A 9,878-nucleotide genomic window follows, 5' to 3' on the forward strand; every position below is an offset into this window, starting at 1 on the left:
AGGAATTGAACTCAGGACCTCATGTTTGCCAGGCACATGCTGTGCCACTGAGCTAAACCCCTGACCCCAGAAGAATATTAAGTCACAGTGAGGTATTACTTTATACTTACCAAAATGTTAAAATTTAAAAGACTGAAAAAATGTTGCTAAAAATGTGAAAGAACATTCATAGGTTACTGCTAATACTACAAAATGGTACAACCATTTTGGAAAACTGTTTGGCAATTTCTTATGACATTAAACATGTGCTTCAGTTTATAACACAGCAGTCCTACTCCAAACTATGTATCTAAGAGATATGAAAGTATAAGTCCATGAAAAGACCAGGATGTGAATGTTCATAGTAACTTTATTTTTTTATTTTTATTTTTTTAACAGTGGGAAAGTTTGCTTGAAAAAATAAAAGGGAAGTTTCTGGAGAAACTGGCTGTACACAGTGAGCTTGGGCAGAAAAGAAGACAAATAGTTCTCTACCCTGGAGAACACAGGGTGGCTGTCATGAGGAAAGCTACAATAGCCAGTAACTTTATTCATAATAGCCCAGAGTAGAAACAGCCCAAGATGACCATGAGTAGATAAATGAATCAACATATTGCACTATAAGCAGTGGGAGACTATTCAGCAATTGGAAAAAAGAAAAAGAACTAGACATGCAAATAAAACATGGGTGAAACTAAAAAGTGTAATGTACAGGGCTGGGAAGATGGCTCAGTGGAATAAGTGCTTCCCTGGCAAGCGGAAGGGCCTGAGTTCAATCCCTGGTTCCGAAAAAAAAAAAGTGTAATGTACAAATGAATACATACGGAATGATTCCATTAATGTGAAGTTCAAGAAAAGACAAAAAATGATCTTTGGTGGTAGAAATTAAAATGATTTTTGCCTCAAAAGGTAGAATGGGTAGTTAACTGGAAAGGAGAACTTCCTCCGGTAGTGGAAATGTTCTGTCTTGACCTGGACCTCACTTAGCTACTTTTGTTGAAATGCACTGCACTGCATATTTAAATCTGTGCCTTTTACATGACCCTCTAATAAAGGAAAATAATTCGATTTAGCATGGAAAACACTGTAAAAGTACTTTATATGCCTTCTCATTAAATGAGATAACATACGTGAAATGCTTAACATACTGTCTGATATCTAGAAATACTATTGATTGCCATGGTGGTAATTGCTTTGTCACCATTTTTTTTAATACTGTTTGACGTTTCAATATATACTCTTTCCTTGTGAATATTATTAATACTACATTAGTGCTTGTAGCCTAAAGTGCTTATAGCATAAAGATTGAGAATTCCTTGCTGAGATAAACTAAAGATGAAGATCTTGAGATAAGAATTGGATAATTGAATTATTTAACACTCTGAGGATCTTGTGGGGTTTGTTTATTTATTTATTTATTTATTTTGAGATGAAGTTTCATGTGTAGTACAGGCTGGCTTTGAACTCACTAATTTAGCCCAGGCTGGCCTTGAACTCACGGTGATCTTCCTGACTCACCCCTCTGAGTACTGGGATTACAGGGATGCACCACCATGTCTAACAAGGACGAGTTTTAAAGTCATTGTCTCACTGTGTAGTCCAGGATAGCCTAAAACTCACTGGGAAGCCCCAGCTGACCTCAAATTTATAATCCTCCCAGCTCACCTTCCTGAGTGCCAGGATTACAGGCATGTGCCACAGCACCTAGCTCTGAAGTTTGTTTGTTTGTTTTTTTTTTTAAATATTTATTTATTTATTTATGTGTGTGTGTGGCCAGCTCAGCCCACCAGGGGGCGGGGCTGGCTGGCATGTGGTGCTGGGGGATTGAACTGCGGTCCCTGTGCTTTGCTAAGCTTGTTCTAAGTAGGTGCTTTAGACCACTGAGCCATCTCTCCAGCCCCGCTCTGAAGTTTTTTATGCCTTGTAGAAGAAACCCTTGGGGCATGAGAAACATAGAACATTAAACAACAATAACTTGCTTAGTAAATCTCTGTGATTTAAATACATAGTTAGGAATATGATACCTGTAGCTTTTGAAAGTTATTTTAAGTAACACTATTTTTAGTGTTAAGTTGCCAAGAAAAGAGTTTATGCCTGGAAAGTTTTATAAGTGCAAGGAGAATTTTTAGAATAAGTTGATATAATACATAGAAAGTAAAATCTGTTGTGGTTGGCCAGAAATAGAACCCTGTATGATATTCTGAATTTTATCCTCTATAGAAGATAGTACCTCTTTCGTAGCAAGCCACTGAATTTCATTGGCTAAACTACCCAGATCAGTGGTAGTTCTCACTGAATTGAAATTCTGGGTATTATAGCGGGAGTAAAAGGAGAAAAGGGGAAATGTTGTTGAGGTCAGTGACCAATCTTAAAGCACAAGACTTTGCCTTTCCATTATGTTATATTGTGACCTAAGTAGAAGAGTTGAGATAAATGCTTCTTTTGAGGTGTGGGTCTAAACAGTGTACAGATAGGAATTTTCCTGTGGCCTCCCTCCCTTTTCCCTTCCATATAAAGTCGCTTCTTTTGTTCCTGAGACTGTTAGATGGTATTATACCTTCCTTACTTTATTCGCATAAGGAATTCTGTTTGCTCCTGTCTGGGAACTGTCTTAGTCTCCCCTAATACATATCCACGTGGACTCTTTGCATTCAGCCTGCCTGTTCAATCTCATAGAATGTGCACTGGGAACACTAATTGCAGAGATAAATTGGTTCTTTGTGTGCATGACTGATCAAGAGCAAAGTACCTTAATTTCAGATGTCTTCAGAGAGATTTTTCTTTAACCTCTCCTTTTAAGAGGAAGATTATAAAGCATTATCATTACTTCAGGTCAGAATTATATTGCTTTTGGTCAAAAGCTGTTCTAAGATTTACAAAAAGTAATCTAGAGAAAAATTATGAAGATCAAAGCCATTCAAAATTAAAGTGAATTTGAATGTAAGCATAGGTATGGTTTTAAAGTTATGAAAGAAACCGTCCATGCACGAGACCCTGTGTTCAATCCTGGGCAGTACAAAAGAGACAGAAAGAGAGAGACCATATGACTATATATTATTACGTCTTTTTTTTTTTTTTAATTACAGCTTCCTAAGTAGTTTTTATTTTTATATTTGCAGTAAAAAGCAAGGGACTAAATTAGTTAATTGGACACTAGTTTTGACCTAAGCAATTTTTGATTTATTGCAGATATATTATGGAATATCTTGCAGTATGTTAGATACTGGCTTTTAAGTCTTCAACTATGTTTTCTTTGCTGGTAATTTAACTGTGGCTTTCTTTTACACCTACAGACTTGTTTCTCTTCTAGTTGAGGAAATCCTTATAATAAGTACTTTAAATATTTTAATGTGTTTCAAAATTTTGAATTTTGAAGGTTTTTTTTTTTTTTGCGGAACCGGGGATTGAACTCAGGCCCTTATGCTTGCCTGGGAAGCACTTATTCCACTGAGCCATCTCCCCGGCCCCTAATTTTGAAGTTTTATTATTTTTCTCTACACTGCCTGTTCTTTATTTATATATTTTGAATTAGAGCTTTATTATCTTTTTTCATTAGCCTTTACCTCTCTCTTTCAAAATTACCAACTCATAACCTTTGAAACATTTTTTCATAACTAGCTACCCCTGTTCTTACTGACCACTGGGTACCTTTACTACCTATATTTTAAACATACATTATTATTGTCATTATTATTAAAGTAATGGGGGCTTTACAAAAACAGTGCAGACACTTGAAAAGTTTATGAAGTGAAAATGCCCTCATTCTCTCAACTCTTCTTTTAAGTAACCTCTATTTCTGTTTGTTTTTATAGCTTGCCAGGTATTTTCTATGCATTTGTAAACAAATAGATATAGAAATCATCTCAAAGACTTTACCAGCTTTATGTTACCTAGTAGAACAGATTCCTCACTGTTCTTTTTCCCATCAGCTCCTCTTCTCTCTAGCTGTTGCCAGAGTTGTCTAATTGTCTTACCTTCACTAATTATAGACCTCTACCTATTTTCCTCTTGCCTGTAGGATAAAGACCAACACCTAGTGTTACACATGGTATCCTTCTACACTCTGGTCCAGGTATCTGTCTCTAACCTTTTACTTGCTCCTTATCTCCACTGTCAGGGCTCCCATGATTGGCATGTTTTGTCAAAATCACTACCACTATATAACTACTCTGTCATTTCCCCACCTGACAAATTCCTACTCATTCTCTAGGCCTCCACTTGGGCTGGGAAGATAGCTCAGTAGAATAAGCTTGAGTTCAATCCCCGGTTCTACCAAAAAAACCCCAAAAAGCAAAACAGTCCCTGTCTTTAAGGGCTGGGGAGGTGGCTCAGTAGAGTAAGCATTGCCTGGCAAGCACAGGGGCCTGAGTTCAATCCCTGGTAGTGTAAAAACAAACAAACAAATAAAAAACAAAACCGAAAAAATCTAAGCCTCTACTCATCTGTGGTTTTGGTTTTTTTTTTTTTTTTTTGTTTTTTTGGTGGAACTGGGGGTTGAACTCAGGCCCTTGTGCTTGCCAGGCAAGCGCTTATTCTACTGAGCTGCCTCCCAGCCCTCGACTCATCTGTTGTCTCCTTTTTAAAGGAATCTTTCCCAAGTAGAGATAATGGTTTTCTTTTCTCTGTTCCTTTAATACTTCAGTCATACCATTTTTATTTGTTGGGATTAAGTCTTGTTTTTTATGTCTCTCCTTATTCTATGTAAACAAGATGAGAGTTCTTGTCTTATTCACCACTTAATGTGCAACACCTTACCTAGAGATGACAAACACCCAGCAAACACTGACAAATAGATCTGTCTGTAGTTTAAAACTATGTTGCTTTCAGAAACCTATCTGTGTTCACAAAAGTAGAATTTTAAATCCATCATTTCTTGAAAAATTTCAGCCATTTTAACTTGCATGGTTTTTTTGTTAATTATGTTAGGATAGTATGACAATTTTGGCATGATCTTTCTCATGAAGCAACTCAGTTTTTAATGGATTACTATATAATTTTAAATGTTAGGTCTAGAGAGCGAAAGAGATACATAAGATATATAAAGAGTGAGTTGCATTATAGTTTTATATACTTTTTCAGAAAAATGTAATCAGTATATTATTCATGGGAATGAGGTTTAGCTCAGTGGTAAGAGTACATGCCTAAAGCCCTGGGTTTGATCCCCAGCACAACCATAAAACAAAAGCATGTATTGTCTCTAAAAAAGAAATCGAGGGGCTGGTGAGATGGCTCAGTGGTCTAAAGCTCTTACTTAGAACAAGCTTAGCAAAGCACAGGGACCACGGTTCAATCCCCCAGCACCACATGCCAGCCAGCCCTGCCCCCTGGTGGGCTGAGCTGGCCACACACACACACACACACACACACACATAAATAAATAAATAAATAAATAAGAAATGGAGGGGCCAGGGAGATGGCTCAGTAGAATAAGCACTTCCCTGGCAAGCACAAGGGCCTGAGTTCAATCCCCGGTCCCACCAAAAAAATTTTTAAAAAGCACCAAGAAAAAGAAATCTAGACAAACACAAATTATATTTGTTAGGTTTGCAGTTTTGTACACTGAGTGTACTTTTCTAGGCAGAAATAAAATACAAAAAGAAAATAAACTAGCACTATTTTTAACTTTTCATAGTCTTAGAAATGTAAGTACCAAGGATTAGCTCAGTGGTATAAATGCCTGCCTATTAAGTGCAAAGTCCCGAGTTCAATCCCTGGTACCACAAAAAGAGAAAAAGAAAGGTAAAGACTTTGATTCCTAGCACTATTAAAAAATACAGTAAAATCTGATAGGTGTTTTTGCTGTGGTTTGGTTTTAATTTGCTCAGAGATAGAAAATATCTTTAAGTAAAAACTGAAATATGAATTCGAAGACATTTTAGCTATGTTTATCGGATCAACTCAGTTAATAAGCTTGTTAATGCCTACCTTGAGTTGAATTATATGCTAGGTACTATAGTAGAATATGAAGGGTATGCTTTCTACTGTGCAGTAACCAGTGGCCTACACTGAGTAGCAGAAAGTCCTGAATAACAGTTTATGAAGGAGAAAAAAGTAATAATCCTGTGACTTACTTTAAATGTTTGTGTATATGTGCCCCCACACACGCTTAGGTATGAAAGCCAGGGCATTGTACATATCGAAGAGGTGCTTAATCACTGCCCATTACCCCACCCCATTAAATACATTTTTCTTAATTTAAAAATTTTTCCTTATATTTTGGGATTTTATTTTTATCAAATTAGAAACTGAAAAAACGCTTTGCTGTAAATTCAAATTGAAAAGGATATTTGCTGATGGGAAAGATGTAGTTGCCAGTATAAAAAATGATTGCCATTTTAGGAGTTAAAGTTCCTGGCATCATTTGGAATTTTTTCTTTGTATCTGTAAAATAAAGCAGAATTTTAATAAGGATTTGGTTTAAGAGTAAAGAATTTTCTTCTGAAAATGAGATAATCTTTTTGTGATGGTTATCCACTGTGAGTCCCAATTTTGTTTGCTACCTAGTGAAGAAGCTTTTAGGGTACTTACAAAGAACATGAGGAGTCATGTCAGAGGTCAGCTATTTGAGTCCATTTTCCCATAGCTGCCTAGTAGGAGTGATCTTTTACTGTGTTTCAAAAAATGGGCAAGGATTAGAGAGGATTAGAAAAAATATTACCCTCCTGAATATAAGCCCAAGGCACTAAGGGAAGAGGACCCAACCAGGCAGCAAATGGGCTTTGCTTGACCAGGACACAACCTCTGCTGCATTCCTTTAAGAAACTGAATAGGAAATGTTAAGTCCCCCAAGTGGATTAGTAAATAATCTCATAGTTTGTGACATCTGCTAAAATAAATCGATGAGCAGAACTGCATTCTAACACATTCTCTGAGAACAGAGCCAGAGACATCAAGAGTAAGAGCAATTAAAGATGGGCATTAAGCTCAGTAATACTTTTGTAAATAAAGAAAAAAATTGTTTTATATGTATTTGATGAGTATACATACTAGTTAATAATCTAAGGTTTAAATTTCAAAACCAGTACAAACTTTTTATTTTAGGATTTTCTCCAGAGTCTTATTGTTTGTAGCAGTCTTATAAATTATTTCATAAATTTGGCCCTTTTATTGGTATTTTCAGTTTGTATAATAACCCAGGCTACTGGAATTTGAAGTGTAAGAATCTGTCTTTTGAGACACATCTGGAATCTCTTTTTATATTTTATAATAGAAGTTAAGGGCCAGCCAAATAGCTCAGCAGATTAAAGCGCCTGCAAGGGGGGGATGGGGATTCATTCCCAGGCCTGCTCTGCGGGCCCTGCCCAGCCCTGCCCTTGAGGCGCACTGAGATGGCAATTGAGACTGGGCGTGTGGTGGCGCACGCCTATAATCCCAGCTCTTGGGAGGCTGTAAACAGGTGGTGGATCACTATGAGTCCAGTCTAGTAGTGCGAGGACCCTGAACACCTTGTAGACCCTTCCCTAAAAAAAAAAATTAAAGTTAATAGCTTGTAAATAGAATATCATGTCCACATCTTGTACAGCAATTAATCACTAGGAAGAATGTATGCAATGTGTTAATTATTGAAACTGCCCTATCAATTTGGTTTGAAACTGTCTCATTGCTATTTGTTTCCCAATAAAATTATGGAAAAATAAATAAATAAAAATAAAATTTTAAAAAAAGTTAATAGGATCTGACACATAACTTACTATCAAATTGTTTAGAACCAAAGAGGTTGTTTCAAACCTACTCTGGAAGGAAAATGCATTGTGGCCTTAGTTTTTGGAGGAAAGACTTAGCTAACTAAAAATATTTTTTGAAGGTTTGTTTATGGTTTCCCACCTTGTAAAAAGATGATATTCAAGTGATTGATTTTGTGTCTTTCTTTATATAACTAGTATCCTTGATTAGTATTATAGTTGTGATTATACTGCTTTTGGTATCAGTTATATTAGAACAAGTATTTTCTTCAAGAGTCAAAAATAGAATTTCATTTCATATGTGAAGAAAAATCGCTGGAGCGTAAGAGGTATGTATTCCAATCCTTTGTGTATATCTGTGCTGTTCTGGTTCAGGGCCTGTCTTCAAGATGGGCCTGTGCTTTGAATGTGCTCCCCTGTTCTCCATTCTCTCCTTCAGGCTGCTCTTCCACATAACTACCTATCTTTAAATCTCAGCTCAAATCCCATCAAGTGGTTTATTTAGAGCTGTAAATCATAATACATTCTAAATATAATTATCATGTGAGCCAGAAGGCCTACTCCAGGGTTTTTTATCTAAGAGAAATGAAAACATATATTTATACCAGAAGTTATTCACAGATGATAATAGCAGTATTATTTATAACAGCCAAAAAGTAAAAACAACCTAAGAGACATGGTGTGTTTGTCAGCTGAAGAATAGATAACCAAATTTTGGTATATCCATATAGCCATACAATGGGATAATACTGGACTACAAAATGGAATGAGATATTTGATATGTTCTGCTATCTGTTTCTTTATTTTTTTTAAATTTTATTTATTTATGTGTGTGTGTGTATGTGTGTGTGTGTGTGTGTGTGTCCAGCTCAGCCCACCAGGGGGCGGGGCTGGCTGGCATGTGGTGCTGGGGGATTGAACCACGGTCCCTGCGCTTTGCTAAGTTTGTTCTAAGTAGGTGCTTTAGACCACTGAGCCATCTCACCAGCCCCATGTTCTGCTATCTGGATGAACCTTGAAAACATTATGTTAAATGAAGGAAACTAGCTACAAAAGATCACATATAATAGAATCCCATTTTTATAAAATGTCCAGCGTAGGCAAATCTATAGAGGTAGAAAATAAGTTAGTGCTTGGTTTGTGGGCTGGGGTCCGCGGGAGTAGAGAGTGGTGACTAGAGGGTACCAGGTTTCCTTCTCTAGTGATAAGAATGTTGTAGAATTGACTGTGATAATGGTTGCATATACCTGTGAGTATAATACATTGAATTGTATACTTTAAATAAATGAGTTCTAAGGTATGTCAATTCTATCTCAAAGATGTCTTTTAAAACAAAAATATTACGTATACATATATCCATGTATGTTGTTTATGCCTCTGATAAGATATTCATCACAGTCTGGCTATATTTATTTACTTAAGAACTCTTTCCCATTACATTATGAAGCTCAGAGAACAGGGAAGATATTTTTGTTGGTGGTGGTAGTATTTTTCTAACAAGCATAATGCTTTGCACTTATTATAATAAGTTCAGTTGAATTTTTCCACATTTTTTTAATCTATAAAATGGAAATTAAAAAAAGAAAATTGAATATTGTCACAAGGTATTATTCCAAAAATTGTGTTATAATTTTAATAATTCATTTTTGGAAAATAAATATTTGTTCTCAAATTACTTGTTCAGCTTGAGTTTCTATTTTGTATTTAGCAAAGTCACATAGAACATTTTTTACCATATTGTTACTTATAGAATCATTCTGACTTTTAGAATTGCTATAAAAATATAATTTGCATGTACAAGCATTTTATAAACAAATTTTCAGAAGATCTTTCATGTCTTTTGCACTATTTTAATGTATATAAATTTTTAAAAAATCAATTTGACTTAAATATCGATTTGATTTTATAGCATTTTGAATGTTTTTGTAGATGTTTGAACTAAGCACAATATAATTTTTTCTGTTGTATGTATGTATATGTTGTTCTTGCAGTATTTGCTAGAAATGAAAAGTTTGATTTTACCACCAGAACATATTCTGAAACGGGGTGACAGTGAAGCAGTTGCTTATGCTTTCTTTCATCTTCAGCACTGGAAACGGATAGAAGGTGCTCTTAATCTGTTGCAGTGTACCTGGGAAGGCAGTAAGTATTCTTTTGTAAATGTAACACTAATTGCTAGGCATTCATTGTGTGAACAGGTCTTTTTAAATGAGATTG

General features: G+C 35.7%; 1 protein-coding gene across 1 annotated transcript in view; it reads left to right on the forward strand.

Annotated features, from left to right (window-relative positions):
• Nucleotides 1–9,878, forward strand: part of St7l (suppression of tumorigenicity 7 like) — an 89,839-nt gene that overhangs the window by 69,143 nt on the left and 10,818 nt on the right. The window contains exons 11-12 of the mRNA XM_023701753.1: nucleotides 3,169–3,190; nucleotides 9,653–9,803. Coding sequence (XP_023557521.1) covers nucleotides 3,169–3,190; nucleotides 9,653–9,803 — 173 coding nt within the window. The remainder of the gene's footprint in view (nucleotides 1–3,168; nucleotides 3,191–9,652; nucleotides 9,804–9,878) is intronic.

Source organism: Octodon degus, unplaced genomic scaffold, assembly GCF_000260255.1.
Source record: "Octodon degus isolate 3935 unplaced genomic scaffold, OctDeg1.0 scaffold00140, whole genome shotgun sequence".
Classification (NCBI taxonomy): domain Eukaryota; kingdom Metazoa; phylum Chordata; class Mammalia; order Rodentia; family Octodontidae; genus Octodon; species Octodon degus.